General features: G+C 47.1%; 1 protein-coding gene across 1 annotated transcript in view; it reads left to right on the forward strand.

Annotated features, from left to right (window-relative positions):
- Positions 1 to 481: 481 nt before the first annotated feature.
- LOC147970692 (uncharacterized) overlaps positions 482 to 26,992 on the forward strand; it is a 47,857-nt gene continuing 21,346 nt past the window's right edge. The window contains exons 1-2 of the mRNA XM_087523568.1: positions 482 to 700; positions 12,757 to 12,760. Of these exons, the coding sequence (XP_087379694.1) occupies positions 641 to 700; positions 12,757 to 12,760 (64 nt within the window). The 5' untranslated portion in view covers positions 482 to 640. The remainder of the gene's footprint in view (positions 701 to 12,756; positions 12,761 to 26,992) is intronic.

The raw sequence follows: 26,992 nt of genomic DNA on the forward strand, positions 1-26,992 counted from the left end.
CCAAGCCACCGTCGGGTAGGACCAAACATTCATGCACACGCGTCGGCAGGGGCTGGGTGCACTCATTTTTCCAGCACCGCCCGCGAAGGGTAAAATAGTCATTTACCTACAACGTGCCCTAGATCGAAATATCAGCCCCCTCTCCCAACTCCCAACCGCTCGTCCAAATGGTTTCGCATATACCCAAGCTACTTCCGGAGAGTGTTAGGCAACATCCGTTCTGGCTTACATCTCCTGTTTCTTCACTTTCTCGACACCAATCAAATCTGGAGCGGGCACATGGTAATTTTGTCGTTCCATCGTGACCCTTTTAATTGATCTTTTTTAGTGTAGTAACATCGAGTAGAATCATAATGGCGTCCGCCAAATTTTTCTTTGTTTTTTGCTTGTCGGTCCAAAGGATGAACATAGCTCGCAGTCCGCCAGCTGCGGCGGAGGAGGCGAAGGTCCTGATGATGAACCATTAGAAGCTGCCTAGGACGTGGTTGTGCTTGGAGCAGACGCCTCATATTCGAGATCGACTGCTGATGGAGATCCACCGGCGCCCACCTCACGCATATCTGTGAAGAACGCTGTCAGAGTCACCCAGACATTCTGCGAGTACAAGAGGTGGCTAGTGGAGCAGATTGGTTTCGAGGGTATGCTCAAGCTGCCAGATCTGCAGAAGATTAACCTCAAGTGTAGCGCATGGATAATTGACGTCTACTACACAACCTTCTTCTTATAGATGTTGTTGGACCTCCAAGTGCAGAGGTTTGTAGGACAGTAGAAAATTTCCCTCAAGTGGATGACCTAAGGTTTATCAATCCGTGGGAGGGTAGGATGAAGATGGTCTCTCTCAAACAACCCTGCAACCAAATAACAAAGAGTCTCTTGTGTCCCCAACACACCCAATACAATGGTAAATTGTATAGGTGCACTAGTTCGGCAAAGAGATGGTGATACAAGTGCAATATGGATGGTAGATATAGGTTTTTGTAATCTGAAAATATAAAAACAGCAAGGTAACTAATGATAAAAGCGAGCAAAAACGGTATTGCAATGCGTTGAAACAAGGCCTAGGGTTCATACTTTGACTAGTGCAAGTTCTCCCAACAATAATAACATAATTGGATCATATAACTATCCCTCAACATGCAACAAAGAGTCACTCCAAATTCACTAATAGCGGAGAACAAACGAAGAGATTATTGTAGGGTACGAAACCACCTCAAAGTTATTCTTTCCGATCAATCCATTGGGCTATTCCTATAAGTGTCACAAACAGACCTAGAGTTCATAGTAAAATAACACCTTAAGACACAAATCAACCAAAACCCTAATGTCACCTAGATACTCCAATGTCACCACAAGTATCTGCGGGTATGATTATACGATATGCATCACACATTCTCAGATTCATCTATTCAACCAACACAAAGAACTTCAAAGAGTGCCCCAAAGTTTCTACCGGAGAGTCAAGACGAAAACGTGTGCCAACCCCTATGCATAAGTTCACGAGGTCACGAAACTCGCAAGTTGATCACCAAAACATACATCAAGTGGATCACGTGATATCCCATTGTCACCATAGATAAGCACATGCAAGGCATACATCAAGTGTTCTCAAATCCTTAAAGACTCAATCCGATAAGATAAATTCAAAGGAAAAACTCAATTCATCACAACAGGGTAGAGGGGGAGAAACATCATAAGATCCAACTATAATAGCAAAGCTCATGATACATCAAGATCGTGCCAAATCAAGAACACGAGAGAGAGAGAGAGATCAAACACATAGCTACTGGTACATACCCTCAGCCCCGAGGGTGAACTACTCCCTCCTCGTCATGGAGAGCGTCGGGATGATGAAGATGGCCACCGGAGAGGGATTCCCCCCGCCGGCAGGGTGCCGAAACGGGCCTAGATTGGTTTTCGGTGGCTACAGAGGCTTGCGGCGGCGGAACTCCCGATCTAGGTTATTTTCTGGAGGTTTCTGTATTTATAGGAATTTTTGGCGTCGGGAACAAGTCAGGGGGTCCACGAGGGTGGAGGGCACGCCCTACCCCCTGGCTTGCCCTCCTATCTCTTGGATGGCTCAAGACACTTCTGGCCCAACTATTTTACTCCAAGGGCTTCTTTTGGTCCATAAAAAATCATCAAAAATTGGCATGTCAATTGGACTCCGTTTGGTATTCCTTTTCTGTAAAACTCAAAAACAAGGAAAAAACAGAAACTGGCACTGGGCTCTAGGTTAATAGATTAGTCCCAAAAATCATATAAAATAGCATATAAATGCATATAAAGCATCCTAGATGGATAATATAATAGCATGGAACAATAAAAAATTATAGATACGTTGGAGACGTATCAAGCATCCCCAAGCTTAATTCCTGCTCGTCCTCGAGTAGGTAAATGATAAAAACAGAATTTTTGATGTGGAATGCTACCTAACATATTTATCCATGTAATTCTCTTTATTGTGGCCTGAATATTCATACCGTAAGATTCAAGACAAAATTTTAATATTGACATAAAAATAATAATACTTCAAGCATACTAACTAAGCAATCATGTCTTCTCAAAATAACATGGCCAAAGAAAGTTCATCCCTACAAAATCATATAGTTTGGTCATGCTCCATTTTCGTCACACAAGAATACTCTCATCATGCACAACCCCGATGACAAGCCAAGCAATTGTTTCATACTTTAGTAATCTCAAACTTTTTTCAACTTTCACGCAATACATGAGCGTGAGCCATGGACATAGCACTATAGGTGGAATATAATGGTGGTTGTGGAGAAGACAAAAAGGAGAAGATAGTCTCACGTCAACTAGGTGTATCAACGGGCTATGGAGATGCCCATCAATAGATATCAATGTGAGTGAGTAGGGATTGCCATGCAACGGATGCACTAGAGCTATAAGTGTATGAAAGCTCAAAAAGAAACTAAGTAGGTGTGCATCCAACTCACTTGCTCACGAAGACCTAGGGAATTTTGAGGAAGTCCATCATTGGAATATACAAGCCAAGTTCTATAATGAAATATTCCCACTAGTATATGAAAGTGACAACATAGGAGACTCTCTATCATGAAGATCATGGTGCTACTTTGAATCACAAGTGTGGTAAAAGGATAGTAGCATTGTCCCTTCTCTCTTTTTCTCTCATTTTTTATTTTTTGTTTTTTTGTTTTTTAGGCCTTCTCTTTTTATGGCCTCTTTTTTTATTTTCTTTTTTATTTTTTGTCCGGAGTCTCATACCGACTTGTGGGGGAATCGTAGTCTCCATCATCCTTTCCTCACATGGGACAATGCTCTAATAATGATGACCATCACACTTTTATTTACTTACAACTCCAGAATTACAACTTGATACTTAGAACAAAATATGACTCTATATGAATGGCTCCGGCGGTGTACCGGGATGTGCAATGAATCAAGAGTGACATGTATGAAAGAATTATGCAAGGTGGCTTTGCCACAAATACAATGTCAACTACATGATCATGCAAAGCAATATGACAATGATGAAGCATGTCATAATAAATGGAACGGTGGAAAGTTGCATGGCAATATATCTCGGAATGGCTTTGGAAATGCCATAATAGGTAGGTATGGTGGTTGTTTTGAGGAAGATATAAGGAGGCTTATGTGTGACAGAGTGTATCATATCACGGGGTTTGGATGCACCGGCAAAGTTTGCACCAACTCTCAAGGTGAGAAAGGGCAATGCACGGTACCGAAGAGGCTAGCAATGATGGAAGGGTGAGAGTGCATATAATCCATGGACTCAACATTAGTCATAAAGAACTCACATACTTATTGCAAAAATCTACAAGTTATCAAAAATCAAGCACTACATGCATACTCCTCGGGGGATAGATTGGTAGGAAAAGACCATCGCTCGTCCCCGACCGCCACTCATAAGGAAGGCAATCAAAGAAACACCTCATGCTTCAAAATTGTCACACAACGGTTACCATACGTGCATGCTACGGGACTTGCAAACCTCAACACAAGTATTTCTCAAATTCACAATTACTCAACTAGCACGACTCTAATATTACCATCTTCATATCTCAAAACAATTATCAAGTATCAAACTTCTCATAGTATTCAATGCACTTATATGAAAGTTTTTATTATACCCATCTTTGATGCCAATCATATTAGGACTAAATTCATAACCAAAGCAAATTACCATGTTGTTCTAAAAGACTCTCAAAATAATATAAGTGAAGCATGAGATTTCATCTATTTCTATAAAATAAAACCACCACCGTGCTCTAGAAAGATATAAGTGAAGCACTAGAGCAAATGTCGAACTACTCCGAAAGATATAAGTGAAGATCAATGAGTAGTCGAATAATTATGCAACTATGTGAAGATTCTCTAACATTTAATAATTTCAGATCTTGGTATTTTATTCAAACATCAAGCAAAACAAAATAAATAAAATGACGCTCCAAGCAAAACACATATCATGTGGTGAATAAAAATATAGCTCCAAGTAAAGTTATCGATGAACGAAGACGAAAGAGGGGATGCCATCCGGGGCATCCCCAAGCTTAGGCTCTTGGTTGTACTTGAATATTACCTTGGGGTGCCTTGGGCGTCCCCATGTTTAGGCTCTTGCCACTCCTTATTCCATAGTCCATCGAATTTTTACCCAAAACTTGAAAACTTCACAACACAAAACTCGTAAGCTCCGTTAGTATAAGAAAATAAATCACCACTTAGGTACTGTTGTGAACTCATTCTAAATTCATATTTATGTAATATCTACTGTATTCCAACTTCTCTATGGTTCATACCCTCTGATACTACTCATAGATTCATCAAAATAAGCAAACAACTCATAGAAAATAGAATCTGTCAAAAACAGAACAGTCTGTAGCAATATGTAGGTTTCAAATACTTCTATAACTCCAAAAATCCTGAGAAATTAGGACGTCCTAGGCAATTTGTTTATTAATCTACTAAAAGTGGAATTGGTATTTGATCGCTCTCTGGTAAAAAAATGAAAATTATTCTCGTGAACGCATACTTTCTGTTTTTTACAGCAAGATCAAATAATAATCACCCCAGAAGATCCTAAAGGCTTTACTTGGCACAAACACTAATTAAAACATAAAAAGACAATCATAACATAGGATAAATGATTTATTTATTACTAAACAGGAACAAAAATGAAGTTGGGTTGCCTCCCAACAAGCGCTATCATTTAACGCCCCTAGCTAGGCATTATGATTTTAATGATGCTCACATAAAAGATAAGAATTGAAACATAAAGAGAGGATTATGAAGAATATGACTAGCACATTTAAGTCTAACCCTCTTCCTATGCATAGGGATTTTGTGATTAAACAACTTATGAGAACAATAGTGAACTAGCATAGGAAGGCAAAACAAGCATAACTTTAAAACTTTAAGCACATAGAGAGGAAACTTGATATTATTGCAATTCCTACAAGCATATATTCCTCCCTCCTAATAATTTTCAGTAGCATCATGAATGAATTCAACAATATAACTATCACATAAAGCATTCTTTTCATGAGCCACAAGCATAGAGTTTTTATTACTCTCCACATAAGCAAATTTCTTCTCATGAATAGTAGTGGGAGTAAACTCAACAAAATAACTATCATGTGAGGCATAATCCAATTGAAAATTAAAATCAATATGACAAGTTTCATGATTATCATTAATATTTATTACATACATTTCATCACAATAATCATCATAGATAGCAACTTTGTTCTCATATCAATTGGAACCTCTTTCGAAATAGTGGAATCATCACTAAATAAAGTCACGACCTCTCCAAATCCACTTTCATAATTATCACAATAAGATTCAACATCCTCCAAAATAGTGCGATCATTACTTCCAAAAGTTGACACTCTTCCAAACCCACTTTCATCAATATAATCATCATAAATAGGAGGCATGCTATCATCATAATAAATTTTCTCATCAAAACTTGGGGGACAAAACATATCATCTTCATCAAACATAGCATCCCCAAGCTTGTGACTTTGCATATCATTAGCATCATGGGTATTCAAAGAATTCATACTAACAACATTGCAATCATGCTCATCATTCACATATTTTATGCCAAGCACTCTATGTAGTTCTTCTTCTAGTACTTGAGCACAATTTTCATTCCCATAATTTACACGAAAGACATTAAAAAGATGAAGCATATGAGGCAACCTTAATTCCATTTTTTGTAATTTTCTTTTATAAACTAAACTAGTGATAAAACAAGAAACTAAAAGATTTGATTGCAAGATCTAAAGATATACCTTCAAGCACTAACCTCCCCGGCAACAACGCCAGAAAAGAGCTTGATGTCTACTACACAACCTTCTTCTTGTAGACGTTGTTGGGCCTCCAAGTGCAGAGGTTTGTAGGACAGTAGCAAATTTCCCTCAAGTGGATGACCTAAGGTTTATCAATCCGTGGGAGGCATAGGATGAAGATGGTCTCTCTCAAACAACCCTGCAACCAAATAACAAAGAGTCTCTTGTGTCCCCAACACACCCAATACAATGGTAAATTGTATAGGTGCACTAGTTCGGCGAAGAGATGGTGATACAAGTGCAATATGGATGGTAGATATAGGTTTTTGTAATCTGAAAATATAAAAACAGTAAGGTAACTAATGATAAAAGTGAGCACAAACGGTATTGCAATGCGTTGAAACAAGGCCTAGGGTTCATACTTTGACTAGTGCAAGTTCTCTCAACAATAATAACATAATTTGATCATATAACTATCCCTCAACATGCAACAAAGAGTCACTCCAAAGTCACTAATAGCGGAGAACTGTCGGTGGGAACGACACCTATGGGATCACAAGAATCTCTACTACGGTTGCGGGGCGCGGGGTTGTGAGAAGAGCGGATCAAACAGATAGCACACGGTTCGTTTATCCAGGTTCAGGCCGCGGGGATGCGTAAAACCCTACTCCTGCTTTGGTGGATTGTATATCTGTGTTCTTGAGCTAGCTATGGGGCGTGAGGAGCTCCAAAAAGCCGAATCCTCCTCCTGGTCGCCTCAGGCCTCCTTTTATAGGAAAGGGGTTGCCATAGTGGTACACATGAGGTGGAAAGGGAACAGTGATGTGAGATTATCCCTCGCATTACATGACAAGGCGCACTTAATGCATCTTGCCTAGGTGTCCTTACTTTATCGGGGACGGGGGAGAGCCCTGTCTCGTCCGTTGCTGCTCCCTCTCGCGTCGACACGCGCCCTGGCCAGTGGCGCCCGTGATGCCATGTAGGCAGGCAGGTAGCTGAGGTGGCGCAGTGGTGGGTCTCCATGAAGATCTGCATGCCACCACGCAGGTGCCTGCCCAGCTGGTTGGGTCGGTAGCTGCATGCGAACGGCGGTGGAGGTTTGACTGGCGTGGCCCCGATGGTGGCCCTACGGGTGTTCTCGGCAAGGGCCTTGCCGGGGCCCTGGCAAGGGTCTTGCCGTGGCGCCTGCTGTCATCCCCGACAAGGCTCTTGCCGGGGGCCTTGTGGTCCTCCTTGGCTGGGATCCTGCCAAGGATCATCATCTTCTAAAGGGTGTATCTAATCTTGAATGTCCTCCCAAAGATCTGCATACCACCACGGGGATGTCTCCCGAATCCTTGCCCCATGGGGGCAGTGGACTCGAGAGTGACTCACTCCGTAGGTGTGGGGCGAGCTGCCACGACAAGGGTCTTGCCGGGTTTGCTAAAACCGCCTCCCGGCAAGGATCTTGCCGGGGGGGGGGGGATCCGTTTCGTCCCCTTTGCTCTTTGTGGTCTTGGTCTTGGCGTCGTTCTGCTTCTCCTGAGCTTCGGCCTTACCTTGGCTCACCTCCCTTGCCTTGCTCAGTGTGGTGGTGCCCGTGGCTCAGACTGCCCGTGCACAGTTATAGGGGTACAAAAAAACGTACCCCTCTTTTTGTACACCGGCAGGAGCCCCCGGGCCTAGGCCACACGTAAGCGCAATCGCGTCGTTGATCTAGGCCCAAAAACGGTGCACGGGCAGGCGGGGCGGTTTTTACTGCGGTAAGTCTCTTCACGCGCTGCGCTTCCCATGCTTCCCGCGCGTGGCGCGGCGTGGGAAGGCGTGTGTGACGTGGGCGGCATGCGTGGGGTTGCTTCCTGTGGGCATGCGTCACATCACAGTTAATGTGAAAGGAGGCGGCCCGCGTTTTTCCCCCACAAGAAGGAATAACCGTGGGCGCGCTGCTCACTTTCTCCTCTTTCCTTGTGCCTTTTCCAATCTCAGAGCCACCGTTCCCTCTCTTCCTTCCTTCCTAAGCTTTCACTGTAGCCCGCCGCCGCTGCTTTGCCATCCCCCTTCCTCAGCCCTCTGAACTTCTTGGTCGCCATGGCTCCCAAATTCGCCAAGGGCAAGGGGGTGGCTAAGGGCGCCGGGACGGTGGAGCCGCCGGAGAGCGTGCTGTCGGGGGACCGGACGAAGTCCGCCTTCTTCTCCCCCTCGACGGTTGATGTTCAAGAGCTCCGGGCCTCCTTCAAGCCCCTATGGGGAGTGAAGACGGGGGGAGAGGATTCGGGACACCCGGCGACGCGCATCATTCCTGCTGCTTGCGCTGATCCTGCCTTGAATCAGTACCCCTTCTTCGTTGATTACTTTTCTTGCGGGTTATGCCCTCCTTTCTCCGATTTCTTCTGCGACGTTATGTGCACCTTCGGCTCTCGCCTCTTGGATTTTACTCCGAATGCGGTGGTGTGCATGGCTTTCTTCGCACATCTTTGCGAAGGCTTTGCCGGGGTGCAGCCCAACATGGCGCTCTTCCGCCATTACTTCTTCCCTCGAATCCAGCCGGGAGGAGCCGTCTCCGGTTGCGTCACCTGGATCCCAAGATCCAAGGGGGCGTACCCGGACGGTGCCGTGAAGGAGAGGTGGGAGGAATGGCGTGGCCGGTGGTGCTGGATTGAAGATGAAACCCGCCGGAATTCTGCAAGGTCCGCCGAGTGCCGCCGGCCCGCGGCAGCGATTGGAGCGATGTCAACGCCACCGATGGGAGGCTCACCGTCGCCACCACCAGGATTCTCCGGCTCACCCAGGCCGGACTCACCCTTGAGATGATCGGGGCGGACTTCATTCGCCGCAGGATCGCCCCATTGCACAGCAAGGGGAGGCCAGCTTGGCTCTTTACGAACCCGGCTGACATTATGCGACTCCGCCCCGGCCTTGATCACAACTTCACAGTGCTGGCGCATGCCCACTTCTGCCAGCGGATTTTCCAGCTTGATGTGTGTCGCGATGGCGAGGCCGAGCGGACCGGCAAGGCCGTGAGGGCTACCGCAAAGGTTGGCAAGGCCCTCAAGGGGCCATTCTTCAAGCTGCCAGCGGGGGTGGTCCCGTTGTGCAACAATTCGCGTCGGTCCGAGATCATCGCCATGATGCCGGACTGTAATGCGCATGGCCCTGTCCCGAGCTGGGAGGAGCTGAAGGATGAGGATGTGCAGCAATTCTTCGACACCCTGATTGAGGTGTACGTCAATGCCGACGCCGAGTGGTGGCTTATCATGGACACCACCCAGGTAGAGCTGGATTACATCGCCACTAGGGCGAGGGAGGCACTGCTTGCCATGGAGGCCGGCAGCGCCGGGGGCGTGGAGGACAAGGCCGCAACGACGGCAGAGGAAGAGGAGCTCACCCGGTGGGCGGCGGCCTCCAGGGAGGTCAGCAGCGCCGACACCGGAGCTCCGCTTGTCGAGGACGCGGCCGACGAGTCGTCGTCGGAGGAGGGCGTGGCAGAGGGCTCGACGCCAGCTAGGGGAAGAGGGCGAGTCCTGTGGCGGTCTGGCTCCGGCGAGCCGGTCCGGCCCGGCGGGGCTACGCGGCCTCAATTGACCCTGGAGGGGTCCGGGCGCCACACGAGGGCCACGACAGCGAAGAGGCTGATGAGGGCCGCTGAGAAGAAAAAGGCGACAACCCCTTCCTCATCTGGGCGCGCACAAACCCCGCCGCCTCCTTTGCCTCCTCCGGCAGGCGTCGACTCGGATGATGATGTGGAGTTCCCTTTTGATCTTGGGCCTCTCAGCCCGGAGAGGAAAAGGAAACTGGTGGAAGAGGAGGAGACGGATGACGAGTAAGTTCTCCATTCCTTACTGTCATTTCCATTTCCTCGAATTGGGTCACTTGACTTGATCCATTTTTGCTTCTGTAGGGAGACAGAGACGTTGGCCCAGAGGGTGAAGAGGGCGAGGACCTCGGCGAGCAGCCAGCCCCCGGCTGGGGCTTCAACGACACCACTGGTGGTGCTGAGCAGCCCGGACAGCAGCCCCCGGTGCAGCCCCCAACGTAAGTTCGTCACCCACTTCTTACTCGACATGTGGTAGGCACTCGATGCTATGATGCTGACCTTGCCGGGTTTGCAGGAGGGGAGCGGCAGCAGGAGGAGCCAGAGAGGGCTACTCCCAACACACCACCCCCATCGACTACACCGCCGCGGGGGGCGTCCCCGGCATGGGCATCAGGCACGGCGCCCACACCCATGGAGGAAGAGGGGAACTTGGGCGCTGGTGGCTCTGCCACGGCGCCAAATGTTGGCGGAGAGGGGACTTCTGCTTCACAGCCTGGCACTGGTAAGTCGCCTGTCCTTCGTCTCTGTTTTTCCCTTATTCTTTTCTTGGCTTCATTGCTCCCGTTGCTGCCCAGACCCTCCTTCAACAGACATGGAGGACGTGGATGCTGTTGTCGGGGATATTGCTGAGGAGGCAGCGGCGGAGGCCAGCAGGATTGCCGCCGAGGAGGCCGCCAAAGACGCTGACGAGGCCGCCGCCGACGAAGCCGCCAAGGGTGCCGCCGGGGACGCCGCCGCAGGGGCCGCCAAGGCGACCGGCGAGGCTTCTGCCGAGGGCACCAGCGGTGGACCTGCCAGTGAGGCCGGCAAGGCCTCCGCCGAGGAAGAGGCGGTGGGTGACCAGCCTCCCTCCTCCTCAACCTCGGGCCCCGGCAGATATCTGAAGGTGGGCGACGATCTCTTCGTCCACCTCCCAGGGGCGTCAAGTCAGGCGCCCGCCGAAGGGGAAGTTCTTGACGGCGAGGTGCTTGCCGCCACCAGGCTCGAGGTGGTTGATGAGCCGGGCGTTGGTGGCGACGGTTCTCCAGAAGAGCAGCTTTTCCGTGCCACGGGGGCCAATTTCCGGAAGCTCCAGGCACTCTACCGTGTCCGTCTGGACAAGGTTAAGTCCAGGATGGCAACGGTGGACCAGGCGGAGATGGATTTCAAGGCGCGCGTTGCCGAGACGCAGACCTGGTTCCACCAAACTCACGAGGAGCAGAGGGCCCTTCAAGAGGAATTGGCCAAGCGCAATGTCGAGCTCACCATGAAGATGGCTGACATCGAGAAGGCCCAGGAACAGGCGGCGAACTTGGCTGCCGCGGCCGAGGCCGTCCGAAACCAGCATCAAGCCGCACTGGATTCCCAGGAAGAGGACCTCACCGCGCGTGAGGCGAAGCTTGCCGCAGCGCTCCGTGGCAAGGATGAGGAGCTCGAGGCCCTTGTCGCGCGGCGGACTCGCGAGCTGGAGCAGAGGCACAAGGAGGCACTCGATGCCCAGGCTCTGACCCATGCCGTCAAGGTAAGGGAGTTAGAGGTGGAGCAGGACGAGCTGAAGGAACATGCCCTCAAGCTGTCCAACGAGAAGAGCATGCCCAACAACGCCTTGGTGGAGGCGCAAGGAGCGGTCATCAGCAGGGCTGGGGAGCTCTCCGAAGCGCAAAACTCTGTCAGAGACCTCAAGCTGAAGCTGGGGGATCTCGAGAAGATGCTGTCGGAGAGCAGGGCTCGGGAGGAGACCTTGACCAGGAGCCTAGAGGAGGAGAAGCAGCTGCGGGCGAACGAGGCCGCCTCCCACCAGGATTATGTGGCGGGCGAGAACAGATGGATCAGCCGTCTGGAGGAGGTCTCCGGCAGGGTCACCTCGCAATTGGCCACCATGGGGATGCCAAACGTGAGGTACGCCCCTGAGCGCAGCGGGACCGTCAACACCAAGTTGACCCTGTTCTTCGAGGGCGTCCTCGGAGCCTTGGCTTATCTCCACTCCAACAGGACAGCCACGCTAGCCGAGGAGGCCCGCCGACTTTGCTGGAGGGTCATGACCAAGGTCCTCACCAAGATGGCGTACTGGAATCCCGATCTTGACTTCGCGGCCGCGATGAAGAGCTTGCCGGATGGTGCTGACCTCACGGTGCTCAAGGAGCGCATCAAGCCCATCACCGACTGCATCGATGAAATCAAGAGGGTGGAAGGCCAGCGCCGGGATTAGGCATCCCGTTCTTCTTCGCCGCTGCGGGTACCCGACCAAGACAAATTTTATCTTTAGTTAGAACCGCAACAATGATGTGATGTAATATAACTTTGAAGTACTCTTAATTTTCATGCATGTTATTTCCCCGTTCAATTCCTCTTTGTATGCGCACCCTACGCCGATCGGGAAGGCTTGCCGGCGGGAAGCCCCTAGCGGCGTTTTGGGGACGGATCCCCATGGCCAGCCGGGTACGCGTGCTGCCGGACGAGCCACCTTTCCATTCTGAACGCGGCCGCTCAAACTGTCGAGCTTGACTCGAGTCAGAATCAGGGGCGTTGCTGATCGGGGAAGGCTACTCTGCCATTCTCGACGCAGCCGCTTGAGCTATTGAGCGGACTCAAAACAGGGCAAGGGCGTTGCCGATCGTGGTAGAGCCCCCTGGCGTGCAGGTTTCTCATACAAAGCAAATATCTCCGGGGGGAATAACCTCAAATAAGAAGGGTAGCACAAATAAGGGTTCAGTGCAACTTAGCTTCTGTTTGTAGTCACTCGAGCGCTGATCTTCGGGTCTCCGTCCTTCTCTAAGAGCCACGAAGGCGAAGGAGTGCTGAGCTGATTGCTAGAGCCGATTCTCACAACTGCGCCCCCTACCTGGCATGCCAAAGATGTCGGTGGGATCGACACCTATGGGATCACAAGAATCCCTACTACAGTTGCGGGGTCGTGAGAAGAGCGGATCAAACAGATAGCACATGGTTCGTTTATCCAGGTTCGGGCCGCGGGGATGCGTAAAACCCTACTCCTGCTTTGGTGGATTGTATATCTGTGTTCTTGAGCTAGCTATGGGGCGTGAGGAGCTCCAAAAAGACGAATCCTCCTCCTGGTCGCCTCGGGCCTCCTTTTATTGGAAAGGGGTTGCCACAGTGGCACACAGGAGGTGGAAAGGGAATAGTGATGTGAGGTTATCCCTCGCATTACATGACAAGGCGCACTTAATGCGTCTTGCCCAGGTGTCCTTGCTTTATCAGGGACGGGGGAGAGCCCTGTCTCGTCCGTCGCCGCTCCCTCTCGCGTCGACACGCGCCTTGGCCAGCAGCGCCCGCGGTGCCATGTAGGCAGGCAGGCAGCTGAGGTGGCGCAGTGGTGGGTCTCCACGAAGATCTGCATGCCGCCACGCAGGTGCCTGCCTAGCTGGTTGGGTCGGCAGCTGCATGCGAACGACGGTGGAGGTTTGACTGGTGTGGCCCCGATGGTGGCCCTACGGGTGTTCTCGGCAAGGGCCTTGCCGGGGCCCCGGCAAGGGTCTTGCCGTGGCGCCTGCTGTCATCCCCAGCAAGGCTCTTGCCGGGGGCCTTGTGGTCCTCCTTGGCTGTGATCCCGCCAAGGATCATCATTTTCTAAAGGGTGTATCTGATCTTGAATGTCCTCACAAAGATCTGCATGCCACCACGTGGATGTCTCCTGAATCCTTGCCCCATGGGGGCAGTGGACTCGAGGGTGACTCACTCCGTAGGTGTGGGGCGAGCTGCCACGGCAAGGGTCTTGCCGGGTTTGCTAAAACCGCCTCCCGGCAAGGATCTTGCCGGAGGAGGGGGGGATCCGTTTCGTCCCCTTTGCTCTTTGTGGTCTTGGTCTTGGCGTCGTTCTGCTTCTCTTGAGCTTCGGCCTTACCTTGGCTCACCTCCCTTGCCTTGCTCAGTGTGGTGGTGCTCGTGGCTCAGACTGCCCGTGCACAGTTATAGGGGTACAAAAAAAGTACCCCTCTTTTTGTACACCGACAAGAACAAACGAAGAGATTATTGTAGGGTACGAAACCACCTCAAAGTTATTCTTTCCGATCAATCCATTGGGCTATCTTATATTTACTAATTGGAAGCACCAACGAAGACTCCATGTTAATCCATGATTATAAGATTATTAACCATTCGATCTTTCTAATAGTTATTAACAACCGTTAGATGTACATAGAGTCCATGCGTGATGTCCCACGTACCTACATAGAGAGAGAAAAACATGGGCTGCCGTGAGAACATTGATGTACAACATGGGTTGTACGTCCTCCTAACTAGATGGATGGGATCCCCTGATGCTCAAAAAAAGATGGATGGGATCCCTAAAAAAACTAGATGGGTGTGATTTCTAACCTACCCTACCATCACGTTTGTTTACCCCTTGCAGAATTGCCGCCGCCTACCCCTGTTCGCCTGCCATACTCCTGGCCGAGGTCTCCACCGTCTCCTCCGCAGGGGTGTTCACTGCTACAGCTAGCCCAAGACAAGAACAGATCATCGGCTCACCATGGTAGTTGCAGATGACCTCTCCCGTCCACCCCTTTCTCAAGGATCAAGTGACCACATCATACCTCCCATCGCCTCGGCTTCTGAAGTTTCTGCGAGGATTCACGGTGACCTCCTCTCCCGACCGCCCTCTTCTTCTCCGCAGTCCCATGATTGCTTGCTCACATCGACTGAACAACCAGACCCACATAAATTTTCTACTTCGCCTCACAGCAGGACATACCTCTCCCCGTCTCTCCCTTCCTCAAGAATCCTTTGTCGGATTGTTTTTCATCAGATCCATATGTTTGTCTGCACAAAGTACGCCATGGCCTTTTTTCAGGGGGTTTTGATGATTTTTGAAACTAATTAAGAGTTGCAGACTTTTCACGAGTCAAACAGGAATAACTATAATAGTCCTAGCCGAGCTTCCATACTAATATGCCTGCATGCTAAAGCCGGCTGGGAAGAACTAACATCATTCTTATTTTCTAGGTACATCTATTGAATCCATTGGTAGATTGCCTTTATCTGTAGCTCAACAAAGATATTATGCTGACAAGTAGTCTAATACAGTAGAAGGGTGGACAATTTTCGGACATGCTATATTGTTATGTTGGGATATGACTTTGGTTATTTCCACAAGAGAACCTCAAACAATACTTTTGTTGAGATTACGATAAATACACAATAAGACCAAGCATTATTTGTATAAATTAACTTCAAGTTGTCAGAAGCAGTGAAGCGAGAAGAATGTTCAACTCTATATGGCTTGAAGAGATGGATATATATATTTCTAAGGTTGCAGGAAGATGTACGGCAGGAGGAACATGTAAGTACTATTACAGAATTACATCGGCTTATGTTGAGTCTTTCCATTAGTTAGATGGTTGTGTTTCATGTCCAGGGATTGCAAGCACTTTATGTCTAGAGTTTGGTTTCATTGTGAACTAGATCAAAAAAAGGTTTGTTACTTCTAATTAAACTGTGGTTAATTTCTAATTAAAGGTTTGGTCGGGGATAAAACGATGCACATAACTTAACTGCAACAAGTGAATATTATAGTGTGGACTTCTAAGGTGTTCTCCTTTGTGCATGTATAAGAAACATGATCTAATCTTCTATAGAATATATGTATGGAGACAATAGGAAGCTTGATGGTTTTGTTGGTGCAAAATATATACTCAACAAATATCCGATCGGTATGTGAAGTAGGTGACATATGCTTTCCATAATTGTCATTAGCACCTCAGCTACTGTCGCTTTTTGCATCCCGATAAATATACGAGTTGAGGATGGAACGGTGTTTCTGCTTCTACAAATTATCGAAGGTAATTGATATCTACAGATTATGTTGGCATGTGTCCTACGATTTTTCTGCCAAGTGATTAACAATACCTTCCTTGGATTTTATGAATGACATGAAATCTGTTATTCTTTTTCCATAGGCTGTGCTTTCTAATCCAAACCGAAACTTAGTCGACATTGCATGAAGCTCACATGTATGGAAAAAGTCTTGGTGGTCATCTACTTAGTTTCATTATCATAAAAAGAAGCTCTCTCACCCAATAGGAAAAAATTTCACACTAGAGGTGATATTCTTTGAGCTATAAAAATTGGGAGTACATAAAGAGAACAAACATATATGTTCGCACAGCCTTTTGACATTTCTTCATAAATTGTTAAACTAAACTGAATCAAGATTCGTCGATTCTAAGCAGAAGTTTCTCACATATGGGTTTCATGTGAGATCATGTCTAACAAGGAGTTGCATATCTTAATGTTCGCATTTTTTATGGATGCTTCTAATTTTGCCTGAAATAATTTTAAAAGAGCATCGGTATTTTGCTGAAGCTATGCACACAACAAAGCATTGCACATCATCGTGTGTGTAGTTTCCCGTGGAGTACACAATACTATCCATATTGAAGCCACTATGAAAACGAATACTTATGTATAGATATATATTCATATATATTATTATATTACAGAGGTACAATATAAAATGTTGACTAATTTCCTAATAACAGAAGGGTTCAACCATGCCAACAAATCATCTACACGGCGCATGCTAAATGTCTAACATAATTTTTTTTATGGTTTTGTATGTAGTACTGAAATAGTAAGGGTTACAATGAGCTTATATTAGTGACTTCAAACTGTTTGCAGGTTTACAACATATAACCCTAATCTTCTTGAATTGGAATATGTGCTAAACTTTTGTGCACACTCATGATAGACGAGGCAGATCATCATATTGCAACTATTTTGAGGGAATTATAAATGAAACTTGGTTCATGCAGAAGTTAAACCCGAAGTAGTGGAAAACATTTCATGTGAAGTTTTCAAATGCCACATAAATATGTTCTTTGGATTATCATCAAGTGTAAAGCACGAATCAATTTCTCTCCTGATTTGTAGTCAATAGTCACCAGCATAATGTTCTCCCGCTTATGTCTCTGTCCTGGCACAAACAATAAATATCAGACAATATGACAAAAAAAATCAAAATTTGCTAAAGATACACAAACTGTCACATCGACCAGGAACTTATAAAAGAAATATTATTTCTATTTTGCATATTTTTAGCCTGTGTCAATGTTTTATATAGTACATATATAGGAAACTAGCCCGTGCAGTCAGCACGGGATGATGACTAGTTCCTATAAGTGTCACAAACAGCCCTAGAGTTCATAGTAAAATAACACCTTAAGACACAAATCAACTAAAACCCTAATGTCACCTAGATACTCCAATGTCACCATAAGTATCCGCAAGTATGATTGTATGATATGCACCACACATTCTCAGATTCATCTATTCAACCAACACAAAGAACTTCAAAGAGTGCCCCAAATTTTCTACCAGAGAGTCAAGACGAAAACGTGTGCCAACCCTATGCATAAGTTCACGAGGTCACGGAACTTGCAAGTTGATCACCAAAACATACATCAAGTGGATCACGTGATATCCCATTGTCACCACAGATAAGCACATGCAAGACATACATCAAGTGTTCTCAAATCCTTAAAGACTCAATCCGATAAGATAACTTCAAAGGAAAAACTCAATTCATCACAAGAGGGTAGAGGGGGAGAAACATCATAAGATCCAACTATAATAGCAAAGCTCGCGATACATCAAGATCATGCCAAATCAAGAACACGAGAGAGAGAGAGAGATCAAACACATAGCTACTGGTACATACCCTCAGCCCCGAGGGTGAACTACTCCCTCCTCGTCATGGAGAGCGCCGGGATGATGAAGATGGCCACCGGAGAGGGATTCCCCCCTCCGGAAGGGTGCCAGAACGGGTCTAGATTGGTTTTCGGTGGCTACAGAGGCTTGCGGCGGCGGAAATCCAGATCAAGGTTATTTTCTGGAGGTTTCTGTATTTATAGGAATTTTTGGCATCGGGAACAAGTTAGGGGGGTCCCCGAGTCGTCCACGAGGGTGGAGGGCGCGCCCTACCCACTAGGCTCGCCCTCCTATCTCATGGACGACTCGGGACTCTTCTGGCCCAACTATTTTACTCCGAGGGCTTCTTTTGGTCCATAAAAGATCATAAAAAATTGGCACGTCAATTGGACTCTGTTTGGTATTCCTTTTCTGTAAAACTCAAAAACAAGGAAAAACAGAAACTGGCACTGGGCTCTAGGTTAATAGGTTAGTCCCAAAAATCATATAAAATAGCATATAAATGCATATAGAACATCCTAGATGGATAATATAATAGCATGGAACAATCAAAAATTATAGATACGTTGGAGACGTATCAATAATGAGCAGGGTGAGTGTTAAGGCATATCTCTCTCGATGTAGTTTTGGTGATTGATGACAACATGGAGGACTAACCGTGTGCTTTGAGCATTTCAGAGATTCATCCTTGGCACGAGACGATTTCTTTCCCCTCGGAGTGTTTTTCAAGACGGTGTAGCTCTTTCATTTCTTGTTTGGTGGACTAGTTTCGTAGGAGTCACCGTACTATCAAGAGGGGGTCCGCTTTGGTAAGGCTAGGGTGGAATCATCACGTACACTTCCGTTTCACACCCTCTGGGCCTTCCCACGTCGTTGGAGGTTTGTTTCCTTGCTGGATGGGCAGTCTTTGGCCCCAGCGGTAGTACCGCTTGAGGGTCCTCAGCGGCAGTACTGCTGCGGTACCAGGCCACTACCGCCTCGACTCGAGGGAGGCGCATCTCGTGTCGGGTTGAGCGGCACTTGCAGCGGTAGTAGGTGCGGTAGTACCGCTCGAGAGCGGTAGTACCGCCCTACCACCGCGGCAGTACCGCGCTGGGCACGGTCCCTCCTCTATCTTCAAGCCCTCCCTGGTTGTGCGGTAGTACTGCAAGGGGGAGCGGTAGTACCACCGGGTCCAGCGGTAGTACCGCTGCCCCCTGCGGTAGTACCGTCCTCTGCGGGGCTGTTTTGGGGGTAACGGTTGGATGGGGCCCTTTAGTATAAAAGGGGGTCCCCTTCTTCCTTGTTGACTTATCTCTTCCCCCATAAGCTCCATTAATGCTCCAAGCTCCATTTTCGCCCGATCTCTCTCCCTAGCCAATCATAATTGTTGATTTGCTCGAGAGTGGTTGATAAGGTCCCGATCTACACTTCCACCAAGAGAAATTTGATTCCACCACCAATCCCTAGCGGATCGTGTTACTCTTGGGTGTTTGAGCACCCTAGACGGTTGAGGTCACCACGGAGCCATAGTCCATTGTGGTGAAGCTTTGTGGTGTTGTTGGGAGCCTCCGATTAAGTTGTGGAGATTGCCCCAACCTTGTTTGTAAAGGTCCGGTCGCCACCTCCAAGGGCACCAATAGCGGAATCACGGCATCTTGCATTGTGTGAGGGCGCGAGGAGAATACAGTGGCCCTAGTGGCTTCTTGGGAGCATTGTGCCTCCACACCGCTCTAACGGAGACGTACTTCCCCTCAAAAGGAAGGAACTTCGGTAACACATCCTCGTCTTCACCGGGTCCACTCTTGGTTATCTCTTACCTTTACTTGTGCAAGCTTATTAGTGTTACTTCTCTTGCTTGCTTATATGTTCATTATTGTGGCACCATATAGGTTGCTCACCTAGTTGCACATCTAGACATCCTACTTTGATGCAAAATTTAATTTGGTAAAGAAAAGCTAAAAATTGGTGGTTGCCTATTCACCCCCCTCTAGTCAACCCTATCGATCCTTTCAATTGGTATCAGAGCCTCGTCTCTTTACTAAGGACTTTGTCGTCCGAAGAGTATGGTTGACACCGTAGACGGTGTGGAGGAGCACTCCGGTGTGAATCCGATATCGTCTACGGGTGATGGGGGAACCTCGGTCTCCTGTGAGGAATTCAATGTAGCCTTGGAGACATTGAAAACCTCAATGACGATCGAGGTTGAAAGCATGTTTACTAAATTCATTGAAGGGCTTAAACTATCCACCGCACCGTTGAAAGTGGGTGATTCCACTGACAAGGTGACGGATGCTAACTCCGACAAGGGGGAAGCTACTAGTGAAAAGGCTCCTTCTTCTAGTGGTAAAAATAGCACCGACATCTTTGACCATGTGGAACCACCACTTGTTTACGGCGGACCGATTCCTTCCACTCATTTTAATCATGCCGGTCCTCCCCCTAAGATTGTGAAAAATGAGGACTTTTATTCTTTGGTTTATCGCTTTAAGCGTCATTTAAATCATGTGAATACTAATCTTTGGAGAATCATTGAAGAAGGTTTCTATCTGCATGACCCAAGCAACTTCACTCCCGAGAAGCCGCGGATAATCAATTAAATGAGAATGCTCTCTTCATCATCCAAGATGCAATTCCACCCGAAGATCTACCTCATCTTCGACCATTCGCCTTGGCCAAAGATGCATGGCTTTGTGTTATCTCTCTCTGCCGGGGAAGCACAAGCATTCAACGCTCCAACTATGAAGTAGTGCAAGATGAAGCCGATGAGTTTGCTATGAAAGAAGATGAATAACCTCGTGAACCTTATCGGAGAGTAAACAAATTCGCGGTCTCACTCCGAGATCATGGGAGCAAGGACACGGATGACAATTGGATCAAGCGCAAATTCCTCAAGGCAACGATGCCTTACCACAAGGCCATGTCCTCCGTCATTCGTCAAAGGCCCGACTTCCACACCTTGACCTCAAGTGAAGTGTTGGATGAGTTTGTGGCTATGAACATCTTGGACAAGACCGCCGACAATGCGGTGCTTCGCTCTCAAAGGGCAAAGAAGCCCAACCTTGCATTGAAGGCCAAGGTTTGTGTTGAAGAAGAAGAAGAAGAGGAAGAAGAGGAAAGCAGCCCCGAAGATACAAAGTATGCCTATCATGAACACATGGCACTTGCTTCAAGGCAATTTTGGAGAAAGAAGAACTCAAGGCCAAACTTCAACAAGAACAACTCAAGTGGCACGAAGAGCAAGCAACGTGTGAGGACTTGCTACAATTGTGGCAATGTGATCCATTTTGTTGCGGAATGTCCGTATGAGAAGAGGGAAGACAATGGTGGCAATCTCATCCGAAAGGACAAAGCCAAGTCTTTCCCTAACAAGAGCAACTTCACCAAGAAGACCCCTCACAAGGCGTTGGTGGTTCAAGAAGAGTACCGTGAGGATGATGATGATGATGAAGATGGTGAGTCGGTTTCCATGGCCTCTGTTGCCATTGCAAAAGCTCCATGAGTGTCTCTCTTTGACTCACACAATGAGAACATCACCGCCAAGTGCCTCATGGCTAAAGCCCAACATCAAAACTACCATCATTAATAATCCTTCCTTGACGGATTGAATTGATGAATATGAGGGATCCAATGTGGAGGAAAATGAGTTTGAGTCCTTTATGGGTAAACTCAAGGGTAAATCCAAGAAGCATTTTGTTGCTCTGTTGGAACAACTTGGTGAAGCCAATGACATGATCGAGGCTCACGAAGATACTATCTCCAAGATGGAGGGGCGACTATGTCGATGAGATTTCAGATCTTTCCAATGCTCTTGAGGAAGAGCGTGGTCTTCGTTTGGCTCTTGAGGAGGCACACAACGTTGATCACGCTAAGTTAAAGAAAGATTTTGATCATGCTCTTGTTGTCTCTCGTGTGCTAAACTCCGAGAAGGCCAAGCTTGGGGTTGATCTTGCTAGACTCAAAGAGGAGTTTGACCTACTTGACAAGGCTCACAAGGTATTAAAGGGTGCTCATGCTAGCCTCAAAGAGTCTCATGATCAACTTCAAGTAAAGCTAACCAAGGAGAAAGCCACTTTTCCTCGTATGATGTTAATTGATAATGCAAATGCTACTAACCCATGTTGTGAGCATGTGCATCTTGTTGAGGAGAACACTAAGCTAAAGGTTCAACTTGAGAAAGGTCTTGTGTCTTGCATATAAGGCGAGAAGAATCTCAGCGACCTTTTGACGAACCAAAAGGGAGTTGTGGCCAAGGAAGGAATTGGGTACGTGCCCAAGTCCAAGAACAAGAAGAAGAATGACAAGGCCAAATGACCTCCTCCTCTCAAGCAAACTTTTGTGAAGGAGGGAGAGCGTGCTACTAAGGAGAAGGAGAAGAACTCTGTGAGGGGTAGTGATGCCAAGAAGGGAAATGCTTCCATTTCCAACAAAGCCGGCGACTTTAACCCTTCTTATGTATTATGCTGTGCTAGAGATGGGCATGTTTATGCCAAATTTGTTGGTTCTCCTTATGAGTACATTGAATGGTCTATTTGGGTTCCTAAGACCCTTGTTACTAACATCAAAGGACCCATTACAAAATGGGTACCTAAAACCAAGCATTGATCTCTTGTAGGTGTTTGCTTCCGGTGGGGGATCATGGTTGCTCGATAGTGGAGCTACTAATCATATGACCGGAAGCAAGGACTTGGTGGTGGACGTGCAAAAGATTCCATCCATGCCCACCAATGTTGAGTGGGGTGACGCCTCATCCTCTAAGGTATTGGGACTCGGCAAAGTTGTCATTTCTCATGATCTTACGATCGAGAAGGTCATGCTTGTTGAGTCCCTTACATATAATTTACTTTCCGTTCATCAACTAGCACTCATGGGCTTTGCCACTTTATTTGATATTGATACCGTGGCCCTCTTGTGGAGCAAGACTCTTAAAGTAGCCTTTGTTGGGCATGTCAAGAATGGTTTCTATGTGATTAACTTTTCGGAGCGACCCACTAAGACCGCGACATGCCTAATGGCTAAAGTTGACGTGGGTTGGCTTTGGCATCGCCGTCTAGCCCACATCAATATGAGATCTTTGCAAAGTCTTCTCAAGGGGGACCATGTCCGTGGACTAACAAATGTTAGTTTTGCCAAAGATCGTGCTTGTAGTGCTTGCATGGAAGGAAAGCTACATGAGAAGGCTCACCCTCCCACGACTATCATCTACTCGAAGAGGCCTTTGGAGCTCCTTCATTTGGATCTCTTTGGACCTCCATCCTTTGATAGTCTTGGGGGTAGATGCTACCTCTTGAGCTTGCGTTGGATTTCCCCGAAGAGGAAGGGATGATGCAACAGAGTAGCGTATGTATTTCCCTCAGTTTTTGAGAACCAAGGTATCAATCCAGTAGGAGGCCACGCTCAAGTCCCTCGTACCTGCAGAAAACGATAGCTACTCGCAACCAACACGATTAGGGGTTGTCAATCCCTTCACGGTCACTTACGAGAGTGAGATCTGATAGATATAATATTTTTGGTATTTTTGGTATAAAGATGCAAGTGAAAAGTAAAAGGCAAAGTAAGCAAAGCAAGATTAAAGTGATGGAGATTGATATGATGAGAATAGACCTGGGGGCCATAGGTTTCACTAGTGGCTTCTCTCAAGAGCATAAGTATTCTACGGTGGGTGAACAAATTACTGTTGAGCAATTGACAGAATTGAGCATAGTTATGAGAATATCTAGGCATGATCATGTATATAGGCATCACGTCCGTGACAAGTAGACCGAAACGATTCTGCATCTACTACTATTACTCCACTCATCGACCGCTATCCAACATGCATCTAGAGTATTAAGTTAAAAACAGAGTAACGCCTTAAGCAAGATGACATGATGTAGAGAGATAAATTCATGCAATATGAAATAAACCCCATCTTGTTATCCTCGATGGCAACGATGCAATACGTGCCTTGCTGCCCCTTCTGTCACTGGGAAAGGACACCGCAAGATCGAACCCAAAGCTAAGCACTTCTCCCATGGCAAGAACTACCAATCCAGTTGGCCAAACCAAACGGATAATTCTAAGAGACTTGCAAAGATAACCAATCATGCATAAAAGAATTCAGAGAAGATTCAAATATTATTCATAGATAGACTTGATCATAAACCCACAATTCATCGGTCTCAACAAACACACCACAAAAAGAAGATTACATCAAATAGATCTCCACGAGAGAGGGGGAGAACATTGTATTGAGATCCAAAAAGGGAGAAGAAGCCATCTAGCTACTAACTATGGACCCGAAGGTCTGAGGTAAACTACTCACACTTCATTGGAGAGGCTATGATGATGTAGAAGCCCTCCGTGATGACGGCCCTCTTCCGACGGAGCTCCGGAACAGGCCCCAAGATGGGATCTCGTGGATACAGAAAGTTGCGGCGATGGAATTATGTTTTTGGCTCCTGTTCTGATCGTTTGGGGGTACGTAGGTATATATAGGAGGAAGAAGTATGTCGGTGGAGCTCCGAGGGGCCCACGAGGTAGGGGGCGCGCCCTAGGGGGCGCCCCCACCCTCGTGACCGCCTCTCTGATGCCTTTGCGTAGGGTCCAAGTCTCCTGGATCACGTTCGGTGAGAAAATCACGTTCCCGAAGGTTTCATTCCGTTTGGACTCCGTTTGATATTCCGTTTCTTCGAAACACTGAAATATGCAAAAAACAGCAATTCTGGGCTGGGCCTCCTGTTAATAGGTTAGTCCCAAAAATAATATAAAAGTGGAAAATAAAGCCCAATATAGTCCAAAACAGTAGATAATATAGCATGGAGCAATCAAAAATTATAGATACGTTGGAGACGTATCAGTAGACAGTATTGCTTGGTGATTGTGGATGACTATTCAAGATACACTTGGGTATATTTCTTCAAGAGGAAGAGCGAGACCCAACAAACCGTCATCGACTTTGCAAATGAAGCTCAACAACAACACAATGCAAAGATCTTGACTATAAGAAGTGACAAAGGCTCCGAGTTCAAGAACTACACCTTGGATGAGTTTTTGAGTGATGAGGGAATCAAGCATCAATATTCCACACCTTATACCCCTCAACAAAATGGTGTAGCGAAGAGGAAGAACTGGACGTTGATGGATGCGGCAAGGACCACGATGGCGGAGTTCAAGTCTCCCTACAACTTTTGGGCCGAAGCCATCAACACCGCGTGTCATGCATCTAATAGACTCTACCTCCGCAAAGGCTTGAACAAGACTCCATATGAGATACTCACCGGTAACAAGCCCAACCCCAAGTACTTTCGGGGTCTTCGGGTGTAAGTGTTTCATTCTCAAGAAAGGTGCCCGTTTGTCTAAATTTGAGGCTAGAGCTTAGGAGGGCATATTTGTTGGTTATGCTACAAACTCTAATGCTTACCATGTTCTCAATAAGTCCACAGGACTTATTGAGGAAACGTGTAACGTGGAGTTTGATGAGAATAACGGCTCCCAAGTGGAGCAAAGTGGTACTTGTGATGTAGGTGATGAAATTCCTCCCCAAGCCATAAGAAGAATGGGTGTTGGTCATATCCTACCCATTGAGGAACCCCTTGTGGCCGAAGGAGAAGGACAATGTTCTACTCAAGTGGAATCTTCACCAACCCAAGACCCACACGCTTCCGAAGAACAAAGTGAGGGCCCTCAACCTCAAGAACAAGACCAAGGGAAAGGTCAATATCAATATGGTGTTGTAACATCAAGTGATGCCCAAGGTCAAGTTCCCTCCTCCGAACAAGTTCAAGATCAAGAGCTTCCACGAGATCAAGAACAAGCTCAAGACGACGCTCAAGATGATCAAGTGAACACTCCTCGTCTCACCCCCGAGGAGGAATTGGAGCGTCGTGCCGCCAAGGTTGCTTACAAGCTCTCCACCAAGGATCATCTCATGACAAATGTGCTTGGAAGCTTAAGAAAGGGGGTAAGCACTCGTAGACAATTAGCAAACTATTGTGAACATCACACATTTGTCTCTTGTGTTGAACCCCAAAAGGTCTATGAGGCGCTCGAAGATCCGGATTGGCTCAATGCCATGCATGAAGAACTCAACAACTTCGAGCGCAACAAAGTGTGGAGATTGGTGACAAGGCCAATGGAGAACCACAATGTCATTGGAACCAAGTGTATATTCAAGAACAAGCAAGATGCTCATGGGATTATCATTCGCAACAAGGCTCGTTTGGTAGCATAAGGCTACTCCCAAGTCGAGGGTATCGACTACGGTGAAACATTTTCCCTAGTTGCTTGTCTTGAATCCATTCACATGTTGATTGCATATGCTTCTCATCATAACTTTAAGTTACAACAAATGGATGTGAAGAGTGCTTTCCTTAATGGTCTGATTAATGAATTGGTATATGTTAAGCAACCCCCCGGGTTCGAGGATCCCTACTTTCCCGATCATGTGTATCAACTCGATAAGGCACTCTATGGCCTTAAGCAAGCCCCACGTGCGTGGTATGACCACCTTACTGAGTTGTTACAAGACCGTGGTTTTGAAGTTGGGCTAATCGACCCCACTCTTTTTACTAAGAAGGTCAAAGGGGAGTTGTTTGTGTGCCAATTATATGTTGATGATATTATGTTTGGTTCCCCTAACAAAGCTTTCAATGAGGAATTTGCCGCTCTCATGACCTCAAAGTTCGAGATGTCTTCCATGGGAGAGTTGAAGTTCTTTCTCGGGTTCGTTGTGAAGCAGAGGAGAGAAGGAACCTTCATCAAACAAGCCAAATACACGCAAGACATGCTAAAGAGATTCAAGCTAAGTGATGTCAAGCCGGCTTCCACTCCCATGCCCACCAAGTGCCAACTTGACATTGATCCCAATGGTAAAGCGGTGGATCAAAAGGTATATCGCTCCATGATTGGCTCCTTGCTTTTCCTTTGTGCATCTAGACCGATATCATGTTGAGTGTGGGAATTTGTGCATGGTTTCAAGCCGCACATAAGGAAAGTCACTTTGTGGCGGACAAGTGAATCTTTCGATATTTGGATCATACCCCAAACTTTGGCTTATGGTACCCAAGAGGAGCAAACTTCAAGCTTGTAGGTTATTCGGACTCGGATTGGGCGGGAGGCAAAGTGGATAGGAAGTCCACTTCCGGAGGGTGCCAATTTCTTGGTTGCTCTTTGGTGAGTTGGTCTTCCAAGAAGCAAAGTTGTGTGTCTCTCTCGTCCACGGAAGCGGAGTATGTGGCTACCGGTAGCTGTTGTGCACAACTTTTATGGATGAGGCAAACTTTAAAGGATTACGGTTTCA

Source organism: Triticum urartu, chromosome 5A (assembly GCF_056163025.1).
Source record: "Triticum urartu cultivar PI428250 chromosome 5A, HENAU_Tu73, whole genome shotgun sequence".
NCBI classification, from domain to species: domain Eukaryota; kingdom Viridiplantae; phylum Streptophyta; class Magnoliopsida; order Poales; family Poaceae; genus Triticum; species Triticum urartu.